This window comes from Globicephala melas, chromosome 2 (genome assembly GCF_963455315.2).
Source record: "Globicephala melas chromosome 2, mGloMel1.2, whole genome shotgun sequence".
NCBI lineage: Eukaryota > Metazoa > Chordata > Mammalia > Artiodactyla > Delphinidae > Globicephala > Globicephala melas.
Window position 1 is genome coordinate 114,388,447 of NC_083315.2, and position 19,652 is coordinate 114,408,098.

General features: G+C 41.5%; 1 protein-coding gene across 6 annotated transcripts in view; it reads left to right on the forward strand.

Annotated features, from left to right (window-relative positions):
• The window catches only part of PRORP (protein only RNase P catalytic subunit), a 138,086-nt gene extending 118,434 nt beyond the window's left edge, over positions 1-19,652 (forward strand). For 4 of the 6 annotated variants that reach the window (XR_009563095.2, XR_009563098.2, XR_009563096.1 and 1 more), the window contains exons 6-9: positions 5,079-5,227; positions 7,951-8,146; positions 9,325-11,869; positions 13,309-19,652. Coding sequence is in view for 2 of the 6 variants with exons in the window: in XM_030854781.3 (XP_030710641.2) it covers positions 5,079-5,227; positions 7,951-8,146; positions 9,325-9,456 (477 nt within the window). In the remaining 4 variants the exon portion in view is untranslated. Of the gene's footprint in view, positions 1-5,078; positions 5,228-7,950; positions 8,147-9,324; positions 13,221-13,308 lie in introns of those variants that run through there. The other 2 variants (XM_060294743.2, XM_030854781.3) reach the window with 2 other exon arrangements.

Consider the following 19,652-nt stretch of genomic DNA (forward strand, 5'->3'; position numbering starts at 1 on the left):
AAGACTCCATGCTCCCTGGGGCTTCCCTGGTGGCGCAGTGGTTGAGAGTCCGCCTGCCGATGCAGGGGACACAGGTTCGTGCCCCGGTCCGGGAGGATCCCACATGCCGCGGAGCGGCTGGGCCCGTGAGCCACGGCCGCTGAGCCTGTGCATCTGGAGCCTGTGCTTCACAACAGGAGAGGCCACAACAGTGAGAGGCCTGCGTACCGCAAAAAAAAAAAAAGACTCCATGCTCCCAATGCAGGGGCCCCGGGTTTGATCCCTGATCAAGGAACTAGATCCCACATGCATGACACAACTAAGAGTTTGCATGCCACAACTAAGGAGCCCGTGTGCCACAACTAAGGAACTGGCAAGCCACAACCAAGGAGCCTGCCTGCTGCAACTAAGATCCGGTGCAAGCAAATAAATAAATACTAAAGGGAAAAAAAAAAAAAGATCCACTCTGGGATGTTCTCAACCTGGAGAACCCAGAGATGGTGAGGACAGTTCTGGACTTGCCTAAGGAGTCTGGAATCTGAGCCACACAGTAGAGCAAAATGCACAGTACAGCTGATTCTAGAGAATATTTAAAATTCCAAATTGATTCCAGAACTCTGGGTATTCAGTATCTCAAGGTTAAGCTGGAATCAGATCTCACCCACCTCCCCTCCCACATTGCTCCTTAAGATGTCTAAAGGATGATTCTCCAAAGACCAGAAGAGTAAAAACAAGTTGCAGCTTAATATTTGGTGCAAACATTTTCTGGTTTGGCTTCTATTCTAATTTGTTTTGTCTCTGGTAGGAATACATAAGAGGGTTTTTTTTTTTTTTTAATTCATAAGTGACATTACTCATAAGTGACTTACTTTTGGTGTAAAACTTCTGAAAGGTAGTTCCTGAGCTTAGGGTAAAAATACAATTGGCAGAGCTACATGTGGTAGAAATAAGTGCATAGGGATGCTCAGGAAATAGAAAAGCTGCCTGAGAGGTGGGAGAGGCCAATGAGAGCAAGAGCTTTTCTGAGTAATCCTAAATAGCAAGTGTAACTTCCTCTCCCTATTCTTAACTTTTTACCTCCCCCTCTGCAGTCTCTGACATTTCCTGAGTTGTGTGGACTGTAGATCTTCAAAACTCTAAAGTCTTTGGGATTTGATGTCTACAGACATTAGAAGTTCTATGCCAGTTCTTCCAGCAAAATAGCTATAATCAATATGCCTCGTATATAGGAATATTCATTACAGGATAAGTTCAGGAAGGAGGGTTTTGGAAACAACCCAAATATCCATCGACATGAATAGATAAACAAAATGTTGTGTATACACACAATGGAATACTATTCAGGCTTAAAAAGAAATAAAATTCTGGTATGTGCTCTGTCTTTTAATTGATGTATTAAAACCCTTTATATTTTATGTTATTATTGATACGTTAGGGCTTACGCCTGCCATTTTGTTTTCTATCATCTCTGTTTTCTGTTTCTGTTTTATTTTTCCTGCCTTCCTGTGGGCTACTTTAACTTTTTTTAGAATTCCATTTTTATGTGTCTATAGTGGGTATTTTGTTTTGTTTTTTAATCATGTTTTTGAGTATACTCTTTGTATAGCTTTTTTTTTTTTTTTTTTTTTTGCGGTACGTGGGCCTCTCACTGTTGTGGCCTCTCCCGTTGTGGAGCACAGGCTCCAGACGCTCAGGCTCAGCGGCCGTGGCTCACGGGCCCAGCCGTTGCGCGGCATGTGGGATCTTCCCGGACCAGGGCGCGAACCTGTGTCCCCTGCATCGGCAGGCGGACTCTCAACCACTGCGCCACCAGGGAAGCCCCTGTATAGCATTTTTAATGGTTGCTCTAGGTATTACATGTGTATACACACACACACACACACATATAACATTACAGTCTCCTGGTGTTATCACTCCAGCAGGTTTTCTGTGTTGCTAGACTGCGTCTTTTCTGGTCCTTTGGCTAGTGAGAACTGGCCTTTGTTGGTCTTTTTTTTTGTCTGCATCCATTGGCATTTCCAGGTTGCTGGCTTCTTGATCTCCAAGTATAGGATATATGAGGCAAAAAGGAAATCCAAGCAACACCAACATGTCATTCCTCACGTCCCAAGGTCCCTAGCCAGTCTACCTTTTTGTCTCTACTTTTCAAAGTCTTATGTTTGTTTTATATATAACATCTGGGGTTTTAGTTGTATGTGGTGGAAGAAATAGGGAAAAGTACATCCACTCCATCTTCCCAGAAGTGGAAATTTCTCCCCATTTTATTTTTGATCTAACATAGAATTAAGGTGAATTTACTTTTTCTTTACTATTCTGAGTATACCTATGACTCTGACCCAGCCCACTGGACCCAGCCTTGGAATTTACCCCAGAGGAAGTAGGCTCATAGCTAGATTGTCCACGGAATTTCAGGCAAGTGCCTCTATTCCATACACTCATCTTTCTTTCCTGTGTCTTTATTCTCCCTTGTTTGCATCATTCTCAGAGAGCTGCTACTAGTAGAGACCTCTCAGCCACAAGATGGTGCCTCAGAGTAGTTCAGGGTAAGCCTTTTCTGCTGGTCCTTGGGCCCCTACGTTTAACTTAATATTAGTAAACGCAAGGCTATTTATCTAAGCCAAGGTATAGATGTGAAGACCCAATTGTGTTTTTCTTTAAGCCATGTCTTCTCAAATGCATGGAATCAGTATCAAAAATTGGTTTTGTTTGATTTTTTTTTTGTATCTTTACAATAACTTTGTGGGAATTCATATAGGAATTTTTAGAAAGCAATCGTCATTCCTCTTAATGAATCCAGTTGTCATTTTGTATCTGGGCTCGGTGAAAATAATCTGTAATCTCAGCATAGCTTTAATAAAGGAATGTTATAAATGCACTTTGAAGGAGATGCACTCTCAATGTCTTTTGGGGTGTTTGAATCCATGAACCAAACTTTTTTAGTGAAGATGTTTACTTTTAATTACTAACCCAACTTTTAAAATAGTGGCTTATAAGATTATGTAAAAATGCATGGAAATAATAGACTGGCAAAAACATGTTAGCAGTCTTTGGGTAGTGAGGTATGAGTGATTTCTTCTTTCACCTTCTTGTCTATATTTTTCAAGTTTTCAATAATGAGCTACTTTTATGAGATTAAAAATAGAGGTAGGCATATTCCTCAGCTAATCAGAAAATGTTTATTAACCATCCAGTATATGTAGAGCCATCTTCCCAGGCTTGACAGTTGGGTAAGAAAATTATTAGGCACTCCCTCACTAAAGGCAGGGGCCATGTCTTTCAAAATTTTGTAAGCTGTGATACCTACCATGTGCCTTATACATAGAGAGGCCTGGGAAATAACTGTTGAATGAACACAGAAGCCATTATTCATAGCTTTGAAGGGAAGAATTTTATTTTACTGGTCATAAAGCTTTGGGTCAGAGTCCTCACACTGGTCTTGATACACTTCTCTGCTTGAGTATCAGCTCACATTCAGTGGCCAACTTGTGTCTATTCTGTCCTTTAATTCTAGAACTAAGAATTCATGATAATAAAACTCACTACTGTTTCCTAAAATAATAAGATTAGTAATGGAGTTGGATGGGCCAAAAAAATACATAAATCCAAAGCATTAAACAGTAATTTAAAAATTCAACCCTTGTTAATTCATTATTAGACTAACAGGAGTCTGCATGTGTATTAGACATAACAGGTACTCAAGCAATATTTGACAACTGACCAAATAAATAAATGAAATTTTATTGATCAGAGAATTTTAAATAATATCCTGAAAGTCTACATGGGAAGAAATTTATGAGTAAGGGGAAGCTAGACTAAAGAAAATGCCTTTTCTAACCAAGACCCAAGAAAATTAAGGATTTCTTCAGTGACTTTCAACTTGTGATTTTCGTAGGCCCAGCAGTTGTTGTTTTCTTTTTAAAAAAATTTTTTTTAAATTTTATTTACTTTTGGCTGCGTTTTGTCTTCGTTGATGCACATGGGCTTTCTCTAGTTGCGGCGAGTAGGGGCTACTCTTGGTTGTGGTGTGCAGGCTTCTCATTGCGGTGGCTTCTCTTGTTGCAGAGCATGGGCTCTAGGGTACACGGGCTTCAGTAGTTGTGGTGCGTGGGCTCAGTAGTTGTGGCACATGGGCTTTGTTGCTCCGCAGCATGTGGGATCTTCCCAGACCAGGGATTGAACCAGTGTCCCTTGCACTGGCAGGCAGATTCTTATCCACTGCACCACCAGGGAAGTCCCAGCCCAACAGTTTTTATAAATTACAGAACTTTTATACTTCTGATACACTATTATATAACTTAAGTTATAGTTTTTCATTAGCTTTTTACATATTATACTTAGTAATATCCATTAATAGCTTAGTGTAATAGGTTGTACATAAAAGTAATCTATGGACTTTTCCTTATGAAATAATGAATGTAAGCAAGCTCACCAAAGTACTAGATTTACTAAAAATCCCAGTGTAAACTTTTGAGAGGAGTTCATGTGCGCACAACACATGTGGAAAGTGGAGAGAATGGGGAGTAGATTCACTGAGTGGAAAATAAGCTAGAGAATGGAAATTGACAGACCTTTGGGAGGAAAAAGGGATTTCAGTGAAAGGTAGCAGTCTCAGCAGAGTCATGACATGGAAAAGTTGACTGAAAAGTCAGTATTCTGGCCATTTACAAACTTAAAAAAGAAAAAGTAGAACACTTTACTCAAATGAAAGCCTATGCAGAATACCAATATATAAATACTGTATACAAAAGCTGAGCTGTTTGGGTTGAAACAAGGTTGGGAGTGTGTAGGAACCAAACCCCATCCTTCTTAGTCCCCCTGCCTCTATCCCCATGGACTCTAGGGAACACGGTCTATGCTTAGAAACCTCCCCAGGTATCCAGTGTAGCCTGGCCGGTGGGCAGGTGTTAGACATTAAGTTGTGACAAGGGAGCATTTTCCGCATGCTTATTTGCAAAGATGGACTGTTATTTTAAGGAATGTTTTCTCACCTCTTACCGGAAAAGACTATTTGACCATTGAGATTACCATCTGCAAGAATCAATCCCCTTACTTGAGATTCTTCCCTTGACCCTCTTGGGGACTGGCTTTGTGTTTTTTAGCTCTTAGATGTGGTCTCTCAACTAGCCAAGCAGAATCTTCAAGTGCTGGTCCTGGGCCGGAAGCATATGTTAAAGCAGAATTCCCGGTGGAGGAAGGATGATATGGAAAAGGTGCAAAAGCAAGCCAGCTTTTTTTTTGCTGACAACATGTAGGTATTGAAGTTATTAAGTGAGTTACACTAGGCTCCAGTCATCTACTTGTTACCTATTTTTTGCCATTTTTAAAAGTGCATGTGTGTGTACGTATGTATGTATGTATATATATATTCAGCCTCATTCCAAAAAAAAAAATTTAAGACAGCTTACAAAAATATAGTTTTTACAGCAGGATAAACTTAGATAGATGAGGAAATCAGGTTAAAGGAGAAATAAGTTAAAGCCCAAAATGAGATTAGTATACAGAATGCATGCCATAAATTCCTAAATAGATCATTTAACAAATATTTTACAAATACGAGCACCTTCTGTGTTCTTGGAGAAACAGCAGTGAACAAGACCAAGTCCCTGCCCTCTTGTGACTTAACAGTAAACAAATAAACAGGTAATGTAATTCCAGGCAGTGATTAAAGCTGTGGAGACCATGAAGCAGAGTAAGGAGCTGGAAGGGGACTAGGTCGGGGATAGGTCAGAGGGGAGTGGAAAAAGCCTTTGGGAGGGGGCAGATCTGAAGGGAATGAGTGAGTCATTTGAGAAAGGGGGAAGGGTGGTGGGAAGAAGCTACCAGGCAGAGGGAACAGCAAGTGTTGAAAAGGGCCTGAGGCAGGAATGAGGAAGGCTGGCAGGCCAGTGTGGATGGGCTGGGGGCAGCAAGAGGGAAGGTAGTCAGTTCTGAGGTCCGAGAAAAGGCAGGGACCACATTGCAGAGTTCCTCGTGGGCTGTGGATTTTATTCTCAATGTAAAGGGAATGTTGCTATGAGCTACAGCTTCCCAGGAAGCCAAAGGAACATGGAAAACATGGTCAGCGACAAAATATACAGTGTCCACAGAGTATGAAAAAGCAGCTGATCGGAAGGAGCACAGATCCACAACAGCACGTATTAACTTTCAGCATGCGTTTAGGTTTTCACACTGTTCATGCCGACAAAGGTTTACTTCCAACTTTGCACGGATAATGAGCGCACCTCAGCCCCACGTCTAGGTTTCATTAGATTGAATGTTATAACTTCAAGGTTTGTCAGTATTCCCCAAATCATTTCTTCTTAAAAAGGTCAAATGGGGGAATTCCCTGGCAGTCCATTGGGTAGGACTCGGCACTCACTGCCGTGGCCCAGGTTCAATCCCTGGTCGGGGAACTAAGAATCCTGCAGGCTGCACAGCGCGTTCCCCTCCTCCCCCGAAAAGAAAGGTCAAATGGCATTCAGTGCACAAAGCTGGAAGCTAACCCCTGCTTCAGATCCCAAACCAAATCCCATTTTTCTTTAGCTAAGCCCTTTTATTTATTCATGGGAGGGGGGTGCTTCCATCTCTCCAGGACTATAAGACAATAATAATGCTCTTCATGCAGTCACCTTAGGCAATACTGGGTAAACCTTAAGAGCGCAGGCTTGGGAATGAATCCACCCAGGTTTAAATCATGGCCCTGCCGCTTCCTGTCTGGGAAGGCGTTTCCCTTCTCTCTGTTTTCTTTTCTTCATATGCAACCCTCATGAGGATTAAATGAGAAGATAACTTGCAAATCATACAGCACCAAGTACATGGCAGGTGTGTATGTTTGTTGCTGTCACCATCATCATTATTCTTCTTAGGTGGAAGAACTGGATAAATGCAGTGTTATAACCAAGAAGCCTGTTGGAAATTGGTCTCATGTTTGGTTTGGAGCCTGTATTTATTGCATACACTGAAGTTCCCAACCCGGTTGTAAAGATTGACTCAGGGACATTCTATGGCTTTGGATTTGAGTATTTACATTTGTAACATTAACTCTGTTTTCCATTAATGTGCCGAAGAAGCCTGTTCAACCACGCGGTAGAGAGAGCAGTATAGTGAATCCCCACGTGGCTGTCGCCCCGCTCCAACAGTCAACATCATTTGTTAACCTTGCTCCATACAACCTCCACATGTTTTCTCTTTTCTTTTCCTCTCTCTTTTTCCTGGAGATTTTTCAGACAGATCCCAGTTGTTTTATCATTTCACTTGAAATACGTCAGTATAAGGTAAACTTTAAAGGGTCCACTTCGGGTCATTTGGATCAAGGCATAGGGCTTATCACATGTTGCTGTCCAGATCTCCTGAACCAAGGTAGCCACCACTGTTTCTACAGCACATGTATTCAAGTGGTCAGCGCTGATGTTGAGGGCCCATTGGCGGCTTTGTGCTCCTGGCTCTTCTCAAGTTGGAGATGCCTTTGGGTGCTGATCTACAGCAGGATGTGTAGATGTGCAGGATGACTACCCAGAAGCTGCTTGGGGATAACCAGTTTCCGCTTTGAGGTCAGCCCCTTACTTTTGCAAGAAATTTTCATCCTGCCCTGTTAGTATTATGAATTTGAGTGAGGAAAGGAGACAGGGAAAGGTGTGCTCTGTGGTGGATGAAGCAGATAGGAAACACACCCTGGGAACACAGAGACCCAGCTTTTGAGTATGAAGAGAGAATTACTGTTAGAGTCCTCCATTCTAGTGGAAGAGCCCAGTTGAGCTGCTAAGAATCCCTAGCATTAGCATTCCTTTCCCCTTAGCCTTCCATCTGTGTTCTAGATAGTGTTGTCTACCAGCTAGGACTTGCAGGCGGCTCTTACGTATCACTGAGATCATGTCAGTTAAGAAAGCAGAACTCTTCTGAGGAAAGCGAGTAAGAAAACAGCATGGTGAAGAATGCTGTTCTTTGCCTCTTTGGGTGTGTGCTTGACTGTGTTCTTTCTTATGCCTGACTCAGCTCAGAGGACGATCCATTCCTTCTGTATGCCACACTGCACTCGGGGGACCACTGCAAGTTTATCACAAAAGATCTGATGCGGGACCACAAGGCCTGTCTGCCTGATGCCAAGACCCAACGCCTGTTCTTTAAGTGGCAGCAGGGACATCAGCTGGCAATTGTTAGTAGGCATCCGGGATCAAAAATAACATTTCAGGTATGTTACCTGTTCTCTACATAATGTCAGCAGAGCCAAGTAGATAGTAAGAATGCGGCATAGTCAAAGAATGTTGCAACTAGTTCTCAATGTTTTATTTTACTTTTAAATATTGATTGATTGACTGATTGATGTATTTGGCTGCACTGGGTCTTAGTGGCGGCATGCATGCAGGATCTAGTTCCCTGACCAGGGATCGAACCCAGGCCCCATGCACTGGGAGCACAGAGTCTTAACCACTGGACCACCCGGGAAGTCCCTCAATGTTTTATTTTTCTCAGCTTTAGTTTGGTATTTGGAATTACCCAGATCCTAGAAACACAGAGTCTGCCAGAGCAAAGTTTTCATAGGCCAACCCCACGTTAATTGACATATTGAAAACACCTGGAATGTCATCAGTTGTGACATCAGTTATGTCATCAATTATAAATCCTCATATGTGTTTTTTATTCTCCTGTTTATTTGCAGTAGCTCAAAATTCCTTATTCCTTATGGTTCATCATAAGTTCTATTTCTGCTAAATAACTCCTTTTTCCTGTTTAATCCACTGCTGTGGCACAGTCTCAATTGAGTTCTTTTTTGATTCTAGTTTAAATACCTGTAAGTACAAGGATTCCTCCTGTGTGAAAGCAAAGGGAGAAAATCTAAAGGCGAGTTACTACAGAAAAATACACTAGCCAAGGATAAATATGGTCCAGTGGTCAAAAAATATGTAAAACAACATTTATAGGAAATATGGTATCAAATTACCACAGAGATACAGTCACTAACAGTTCTGTTAGTTTCGAGCGTACAGCAAAGTGATTCAGTTATACATATATGTGTGTGTATATATATATATATATATATATTCTTTTTCAGATTCTTTTCCATTATAGGTTATTACAAAATATTGAGTATAGTTCCCTGTGCTATACCGTAGGTCCTTGTTGTTTACCTGTTTTACATATAGTAGTGTGTATGTGTCAATCCCAACTCCTAATTTATCCCACCCCCTACGGCCCCCCACCCCCGGCATTCATCTTCACAGAATTAGCTGCTCTTTCAAAATCCATTGTTAAGTAAGACAGAGAATACATCTCTGAAGCAAACTGAGAAGCTGTCAGAAGAGAAAGGGAAATGGCTAGGTATTCCTTTAGTGTTGTTCTCAATGTATGGTTCCCTTTTAAATTCAACAGCATATTCTCATCTATGACACTGTGGTGCAAACAACGGGAGACTCGTGGCACATACCTTATGATGACGACGTGGTGGAAAGATATTCCTACGAAGTGCCAACCAAATGGCTTTGCCTTCACCGGAAGACATAAAGACTCTTACCCCCATGCTAAACTTGTGTTTGGGTGTCCTCCTGGTTGACATCAGAGCTCTTAAGTTGATGGTTGATGCTTGTTTAGAGCATTGCTTCTGTCCTGTCTGATCCAGTTTGTCCTGTTTGGTCCAGTTGGTTTGCATATCAATAAATTGATTTTTCAATTAAATAAGATATATCTTTTCATAACCGGTTGCATTTTTCCCCCTAACATTTGTTAGGATTTGAGGCTTATCCAAAGCTGGGGAACTTGGTGCAGAGTGATACCTACCTTTCTCCTATTGAGCCAGCTATTCCGCTTACTTGGGCAACAGGGTCTTCTGGTATCCATTTTGCTACCCTTCCAGGTAGCAATAGCAGAACCAATCCATCTGGCCCTGGACTCTGGGTTGTTTGTAAACCATTTCTCCATTTCTGATATCATCTCATCCTCTCATGTTATCTCCTTCCCACACTGAATCACTTGTGGTCCTCTCTGATGAGCTGGCCCAGATGTCAGAGGTGTATTAGCAACTTCTACTTATCACCCAATGATTTGGGTTGGAGGAAAGGGGGCAATTCCTTCTCTTTAGATTATGAATGTTTCTTCTTCATCCTATAATGCCTTTTCCAGACTAATTCAACATTTTGTGAACACTGTTAATTCCATCACTTGGTATGAGGGCTTTCTAAAGTATATAGATTATTTTCATTTTATCAAGTTTGACTTACTTTACCAAAGTGAGTAAGTTGTTGCCTCTCTGTTTTACTCCCTTGATAGGCAGCTTATATCTTGATTTTAGCTGAAAATATTCGTGTCTGTAACACTTCATAACAGTTCTTTCCTTACTCATACGTACTATACAATTTGATATTCAAGAGCAGACAAAACCAGTCTATGGTGATAAAAATCAGAATACTAGTTGCCTGAGGAAAAGGGCACAAGAGAATTTTGTGGGGGTGATGGAAAGGTCTGAGTGGTGCTGACATAGGTGTATGTATGTATTAGTCAAATTCATCACACTAAACACTTAAAATTGATGCATTTACAACAACGTAACTGAAAAAAGTATGTTAGCATAAAAGTTATTTACATGAAAAAACAATGACTTCATTTATATCAAACAATATACATGGATATAAGTAAGGTGTGTATTATGCACAGAGAGACAATCCAGGAAAAACAGAGGAGGGGATGTTTTACCTCCTTACGCCATTGTTGGATTCAACACTGCTGCCTCCTAGAGGAAGGGGCTCTCCAGACAAGTGCCTGATAAATTGAGGGCATTGAAAGATGCTGAGAATCGGAAAGCTCTCATAAATCCAACCTGTTTATTTTCTAGATTTCATGAACTACCTACTTAGAACACTGTGCTTGCAGCGAGCTAAACTTTTTTTTAAGAAACTACCCTAGTTTTAAGAAAATTAGGAAAGAAAGCATTTGTTAAATAAGCTTGTCTAAAAGCTTAATGCAAATTCCTCACAAGTTGCTCTAGAGATGGGAGAGGATACAAAAAGAATCGTAGAACTTCAGAGCAGGAGTGAACCTTGAAGAACATAAAATCCTACAGTCGCATTTTATAGAGCAGGAATAGACTCAGGAAGATGCAATGGCTCCCTTGGATCCCACAGCTAGTTAGTAGAGACATTTCAACCATAACCCAGCTCTTCTGATTCTCAAGTCAAATAGTCTTTCTTCTACTGTACACTGTAACTTAGACTAGAGTAGTTCATAAAAACTCAGACAGACTGAATGGTAGAGCATCCGGTATGTAGGTTTAGAAACTTTGTTAGCCACATAAGAGAAAGTGGGGAGAATGAGAGGAAGGGAACAGGCAGGACGACCTCTTCAAGGGCCCACGTTTCCATGGTGGCTCATCAGGGTAGAAAATTGGGTTAGAGAAACTACATTTTTTTTGAACTCTTTAATACCATTCCAAAACAAAACCCTAATTTCTGCTTGAGGTAAATTGAGGTGCATCTGTCACTTGTCCGGGAGCAGGGCAATTCTAGGGCGCTCAGAATCAATCGCACTGACACGGGACCTTGAAGAGTTCAGGGATTCTCTGAATGGAGGCAGCTGGTACCCAACACTTAGGCTGCCTTTTGTATTCTGATCACCTGAGTGAGACAAAAGCTACCTGCCTAATTCAAGGTCCCAGACACAGTGGGAAGAAGGAATTCTTTAAAAACCTGTGCCCTGGATTGAGAGTATCTTTAAAGTTGGCCAGCCATGAACAATGAAAGCTTTGAAAGGGCACTGACTCTGCCACTGAAAAGTGTGTCTAAAATGCTTTGTGCTTCCCTCTGGCATGCTCCTGAATTTATACTCTCTTTTCCTCCTGCTGTTCTCAGACCCAGTAAAGAGAAAATCACAAAGGAGAAGCCTGAGCTCATTCTCCCAGGGCTCCGCTGGGACTACCTCACCTCAGGTGCCTTGTTCTTCACATTAAATGAATTTTTCTCTTCAAGTTTGCACTTGAATATAATTACTGCTTCCCTGTTCCTTTAGCAGGTTTCTTGCTTTTTAAAAAAACTGTCCTAAGGTGCTATAAAATGCATATGTGTTCACATTAGATTTCTTTTTCCCTGATAGCTTCATTCTAGAGCAGGCATGGAAAGGAAGGGTATGTTATGTAGGCACCTGAATTCTGGCCTATCATGGTGAGTCTTATCTTTGCTAAAAATCAAAATTATTCGGGATACTTGAGGTCAAAGCTAAATGAAGTGTAGATCAGGTACTTTGCCCATCCTTCAGCGACTTGGAATTTCTAGAGTGAGGAACATCTAAGGGAATGCTTGTGGGAATGACTGGGAGTGGAGGAACATAGACCACTCTGATGAAATTGTGGGATTTGGATTTGGGTTCTTTCAGGGCTGGGACTTAAGCAGAACTAAGAGTTCTTAGTAAGTGGGACAAGGCAGCTGCTGGAGCCTCCTATAACCCCAGGGTGACAGTAGGGTTGCCAGATAAAATACGGTCTCCCAAATAAATTTGAATTTCAGATAAATGACAATTTTTTGTATAAGCACGTCGCAAGTATTGCAGGGATATACTTACACTAAAAATATTCACTGCCTATCTAAGATTCACAATTAACAGGGCCGCCTATATTTTTATTTGCTACATCTGGCAACCCTAGGTGGGAATTAGCTGGGAAATGAGGGGTAGTGGGAAATGAGGCATCTCTAAAGCCCACAGCCCTACAGGAGGCCGGAGGGGAACAAGGATAAGAAAGGATCTAAGGGACTTCCCTGGTGGCACAGTGGTTAAGAATCCACCTGCCAGTGCAGGGGACACGGGTTCGATCCCTGGTCTGGGAAGATCCTACATGCCACGGAGCAACTAAGCCTGTGCTCCACAACTACTGAAGCCCGCGCGCCTAGAGCCTATGCTCCGCAACGAGATAAGCCACCATAATGAGAAGCCCATGCACTGCAACAAAGAGCCTGCATGCAGCAACGAAGACCCAGTGCAGCCAAAAATAAATAAATAAATAAAATAAAAAAAGAAAGGATGTGAGTAAAAGGCACCTGGACAGGAGGTGGGGTGTGGGGGTGGAGGAGAGAGACCAAACGTTCCCTGCCTTATCCCAGCCAATGACAAGCTTGAGTCCATGTGATATAAATGAAGGAAGTTCCATTCAGAGACCTACTTAGAGGAAGCCATTCAAACCAGCAGGATGAAAGAAAATATGGGAGATGGTGAGAATATTCTCTCAGTGTATGTAATGAAAATAAATGCCACAAAACTAAAAAAAACAAAAACAAAAAACGGGAGACGCGAACACCAATGAGTAAGTAAATGCAGTAAATCTTGAGAAATAATCTTTAATTTTCTCTTATCATGTTTCTGTTATGGTGTTTCAAGATTCCCTGAGGGCAGCCTCCCTGGTGGTGCAGTGGTTAAGAATCCGCCTGCCAATGCAGAGGACACGGTTTCGAGCCCTGGTCCGGGAAGATCCCACATGCTGCAGAGCAATTAAGCCTGCGAGCCACAACTACTGAGCCCGTGTGCCACAACTACTGAGCCCATGTGCCACAACCACTGAAGCCCACACGCCTAGAGCCTGTGCTCCGCAACAAGATAAGCCACCGCAATGAGAAGCCTGCGCACTGCAACGAAGAGTAGCCCCCGCTCGCCGCAACTAGAGAAAGACTGCGCACAGCAACAAAAGACCCAATGCAGCCAAAAATAAATAAAAGTAAAATAAATAAATTTTTTTAAAAAAAGATTCCCTGAGGATTTTTCTCCCCAAGTTTTGTCTCTGTTGGCAAGACTTGATCTGACAGATGCTTCCAGAGACTATACATGCACAACTTGCCTTCAACCAGGAATTGAAATAAACAGGAAGACAATTATCTAGTCACTGATAACAGCTAAAAATTGTTTTGCTACCAGAGTACTCTCAGAAGTACACTGTTATCAAATGGATTAAGTTATTAAAATAACCATGATAATTTATTATAAATAGCAGTGTTATGTGAAGGGTTTCTGGTAGCTTCTGACAAGAAAGTTGATGTAGAATTAATTTCATCCATATTTAAATGATTACCTCATTAGTCTCTTTGATGTTAGTTAAAATTCAGCCCAAGAAGCAAATACTTGAGAAATCACAATTTCTAATATGGTAGAGACATAAATTCATTTTAAGGAGACCAGTTCAGATTGCCGTATCAGTCTCAGCTGGGCTAGAACATTACTAAGTATCAAGTTTAGTTCACATCTAAATATTGAAAGTCCGTTTTTTTTCTTTTTTCTAATTTTTATGTATTAAAAATTTTTTAAATTGAAGTATAGTTGAATTACAATGATTCAGGTGTACAGCAAAGTAATTCAGATATGTATATATATATTCTTTTTTAGATTCTTTTCCATTATAGGTTATTACAAGATATTGAATATAGTTCCCTGTGCTATACAGTAGGTCCTTGTTGTTTATGAAAGTCCATTATTAAAACAGATTTTTTGTGCTTTCTATGACTGCATCAGAACAAAGAATGTCAGTGTCCGGAATTCCCTGACAATTCTGCTTCTCATTTGGCTCTCTGGGGCAGAGTGGCATCCGGCCTGGGAGGATAATATGGGGCCTCCACCTCCATGAAACAGGTTCCTTTGGAAGTGGTTATGGCAGGTTGTCGGAAAGGTAAGTCCCTCACCTAGACTCATTGCTTAAGATGTACTGTATTACTAATTCTTTAAAAATAAATCATTCTTGTATTTTCTTCCCCTTTTCAGTGACCTTGTCCTAGAATCCAAAGCTGAATATTTTTATCCTCTGCTCCAAAGCTGAGTAGTCTAATGCTATTAAGTTTTTATACACATATATGCCTTTCATATATATATACACACATGTATATATAATTTTTTTAAGGATCACTCATTCTCTATAACCTCTTTTGTAATAAGGTTTTTTCCCACCTGACAGAAAATGAAACTTTTCCTTGTTCTCATAGTCTTCTGTCACTTCTTCCTCATGTACTCTGAACATCATAATATAACTTCATAAAACAAGGCAGTCAGGTTAAGCTAGGGCATTGCTGTATACCATAAAATACTATTTGCATGGTTGTATACTCACAAACTATTCCTCCAGGTTTCCTGTGTTCAGAAGGAAATTTGTGTTCCAGGAAGCTGTCACCCTGATGATAGCTACTGGCTCAAATTAAGGATCGTGTCCTTTGGCACTCAGCCCTGTTCTGGCAGGAGTTCTCAAATCCTTGAAGAAATGGGTCTTTTCCAAGTTAGGCCCTCTGATCTCCAACTCCTAAAGAAATAAACTCTGGTCAGACCAAGTATTTGAAGAGAAAGCCTGAGGAAGTTTTGCTGCTTGACACAGATAGGGAGCTTTTTATTTTTTTAAGTAAATCATCTGGCTCTTTTTGTTCTTTGATACAGCAAGGGAGGTTTCTGTGAGGAAATCAGTACTGAACAGTTTGTGCTTTATGAATGTCAGTAGATTTTTTTTTCCTTCCCACTCCCACTGCCACTATCCCCAGAGATTTCAACACCATCCATATTCTGGTCTCATTGTTTCTTATCCACTTAAACTCTGATGATTTTCGGCCCCCTGTGAGATGCCAACCTGGATCTTTTAAACTACTTAAAAGTGCTCCACTTTCAGGATATCAGACTTTGGAGCTCTTCATTTTGCCTACAACCTCCTTAACCTGCTCCACTCCTTCATCCCGACCACCAGTTCCTAGATCTGTTCTTAGGCCTATTCCTTCCTCACCTAGAGGCCTCTCTTATCTATCTTCATCTAGCTTTGCTTGCCTTGTTGCTCACCCCACTCCATCCTCAAACCACTCATTTCATGGATGACTTCAGTAATACTTCAGATTCTTTCATTCATTTCACCTCCTGTGGTACCCATCTTATCAATTCTAAACCAAACTTTGGGTAGCCCCATACCATTCCACTTTCTCCTCTCCTATACCATAGTATTGCTAGAAAAGTCACGAAATTATGCTACTAGTACTTCACTCCCATTTGAAGGTCCTTTGTTTCACCTTTCAGTGAATTCCCTGTTAATTCCCCGAAGGAGCTCTCCCAACTTTTGCCATCTTAACTTGAAAAGAGCTCATCTCCTGCAGCCTCCATTTCCTTTTCTGTTCAGTGGGGAAGAGGGTGCCAGCGTACTTCTCAAACTCTAATGGACATGGGATCTCGTTTAAATTGCTGATTCTGATTCAGGTCTGGTGTGCCTGGTGATGCCAAGGCTGCAGACCATATTTTTGAGTAGTATTTTGAGTAGTCTCAAATGAGCTCCAAGGTTATTTAAAAATAATAATAGTACAACACTCATGATTCTAAGTCCTGAATCATAACCTGGCCACTCTCACTCTCAGCAGATGACTTAAGCAGGAACTAAAAGCCATCTGTTAAGAGACTCTTCAGCAATTTTTGCCCTTTCTAGCAACTTTCTTTCCTCACCCTTTTCTCCCTCTTCTAGGTTACTTTTTCTACTGCCTCCATACTATCCTTTCTTGCTAACTTGAGAAGTTGTTTTCTCAGTTAGTCTCTTTCCATGGGCTCATTCCCCCATCTAACTACAATACTTTTGGCTTCTAGCCTGACAAAACTGTGCTTCCCTAGGGATAATTTAACAGCCAAACTTCTCAGAGGAAGGAGCCATCTCTACCCCTGCTTTCTTTCCAATTCTACATTTGCAGCTGAGCATTTCTACTCAACCACGGTGAAAACAATTCATCTTCACCCCAACAGAGTGACCTCCTGCCTTACTTTATGTTATTTTTTCCTGCTCATTTCCCCCTACTTACATACCTAATCAATTAGCAAATTGTGTTTGACTCCATCTTCAAAATATCTGTCGTAGTCTAATTATTCAACTCTTAACTACCTTTCCAAAGGAAATAATCCTTTTTTAAAAAATTTGTACATGAAGATATTCTTCATAATAATGTTATTGATAATAATAACAAAATTGGAAATAACGAAATGTTCAAAACAAGGGAGGGAAGAAATATAATTTTAAACGTTACAGTGATTAAAATGATACTTTGTGTGTTGGCATGGGTTAAATGACAAAACATCTACCAAATGGTATGTTTAATATGATCCCATGTTTTAAATAGGAAGGAAGGAAGGAAAGAGACATTTGGAGAAAAGTATCTGAAAGAAATAATATTTTGTTGATTCCAAAATGTTAATAGGTATCTGTGCATGCTGGGATTGTGGTTGATTTTTAGTTGTCTTCATCTTCTGCACAATCTGAATTGTTACATGTGTAATAGGATGTTAGAATAGGACTCTTTCTGCCTCAGTTTCCACTGAGGCACAAATATAGTAGATACCAAGATTCCCAGGTGAGTGTGGGGCAGACAGTACATATGCAGAATTTACAAAAAGAATAAAGGAGAATCTGCCTCACAACTCCCGGCCCCTTAACCAGGCCAAAGATATCAAAGAGTCAGAGGAAGGAAAAAGATAAAGATGTTTCCTTGTAGAGAGCTGTGGCCAGGCTCCTGGTTCCTTAGGTACCCTCTGACCCCAGGACCCCGGGAAAGATGCCTCAATAGGAATACTTGGAGCTCCTCTTGCAGTCTGGGGAACCCAGGACCTCAGAGAAAGCTGAAGCCTCTGTGGATGGGCCTGACTCTGCAAAAGCTGCAGGATGACAGCAGGGCTGACAAGAGACATTGGAAACGAGCCAGAGAGGGCTACTGCCTTGGACTTGCCTGACACTGCAGGTTTCCTGATGGGGGCCAGATAGGTGGGAAGAGAGTTGCCTTAGGCTGTCTTGGGCTGGAGGGGAACTTCGGGATGGCCAGGGGTTGAAGAAGGAGTGCAAGTGGCCACCTACATATAAAAACTGATGGGCTCAGCAGAGAACCACTGAAGAGCCTTAGAAGAGTGGCCAAGCGGAGAAGTATCAGCTTTAACCATCTGTCAGGCTCACCAGAGACTCCAGCTATAAACATCTGCTTGGCCTAGAAAGCATTGAGCCACCCACCCTTACCCATCCTCCACTGCCCATCCTCCACCTTGGCTGGGGCGGGGCATGTGGAGGGTGTGAAGGAGGTCGGGGTGGAGCTGAGCCAGGAGTGATTAGGGAGGACAAGTCAACCATGCCCCCACCCCTTTCCACTGGAAGATTTAGTGCGAAGCCGACCTAAGCTGACAGAATACAAATGATGCAGTGCTGTTTGGAATCTATTGGTATAGAACTGGATATTCTAATTTCTGAATCGATACTGCATTTGTTAAAGTAACCGTAGCACTGCATATTATCTAAGAGGAATGGAAAAGTAAGGGAGCATACCCGAGTTTTCATCTAGAGGCAGGAAAAATGAAAGGAAGAGTGGGAGAACAAAAGTCAGATTGTAGTTTTATCACAGTCTGTTCATCACGCTTGTTACCAGAACCCAGATGCCCCCTTGCGCTCACTTCCATCATTTCTTGCCTCCACAAAGGTAACCACTGTCCAGTCTTCCAACAGTATAGATTCCTTTTGCTTGATTTTGTGCTTTATGTAAATGGAATCAGTCAGGCTGTGCTCTTCCGTGGCTGGCTTCTTTCATTCAATATTGTGGGAGGTTCATCTCTGTTGTCACATGTAATTGTATCATTCATTTTCATTATTATGTGATGTTCTATAGTGTGAATATACCACAATTTATCCATTCTACTGTTGATGGGCATTTGGATAGCTTCTAGTTTTTGCCTATTACAAATAGTAATTACTATGAATAGTGTATCACTTTTTATAATGGGCGGAGAGCTATTAAAAAGTCTCTGGCATCTTCTTTCCTTTCCATTTCCGTAACTACCACCCCAGTTCAGGCCTTCACAAACAGTCACTGGTTCTATTAGCAATGGCCTCTTGATTGATATCCCCATCTACAGTTCATCATAAATACTGCCACCAAGTTTATCTTCTGAGAGCATAATTCTAATCATGCCATTTCCCTTACTCAAAAACGTCAAATGTCTCCCCACTGCCTTCCAACCAGAGCAGAAGTTCCTTTCCTTGGCATTCAAGGCCTCCTCCCTGCATTTGTACTCCAGAACATTTTTGTGTCCTAGTCAAGCTAAGCCACTGCCATAACCTAAACACAGGCTCTTTTTTTCTTCCTCTGCTTCTCTGTTCTTGCCACCCCGCGTCCATGTTGCATCATGGTGCCACTCACACTGTTCCTAACAGCGAACACACCTGTCAGAGTGCTTCTCCTCCCAAGTTGAGCTCGGATATATTTCTTTCAGCAGGTGGCTTGCATTCCCTTTGGCCAAAGTCATTTCCCATCTGCAGCGCTTTGTTGGACACTGCCTTACATATCATGTGCTCCTTCATGTTAGTATTGCTCTCATTTGGGTTGCATTTTTCCTCCCCACTGAAATTTCTTCTCCATCTGGTTCATCTGTGTGTCTCCAGAGCAGCCAGCCCAGCTGGCTTACCCCTAGAAGAGGCTCAATAAACGTTTGTTGAATTATTTTGGAGAAGTTGTTTGAAAATGTCTTCCTGATTTTTACCTCTGATTCCCACTTCTCCTTTGAGTGAATTCCCCTCTTGCTCCTTGGTATTTTGTGTGTGTGCCGGCTCAGGAACATACTCTTTGGTGTCTGATGCTTCAACTGACCCTCAAGAAATAATGATAACTTCTCAATGCCACCCTCTTTAATTATACCATTTAAGCCCCTCCCCGCGTCTTAAATGAATTGACTATTTATTTATTAGGCATCTATTTTGTACA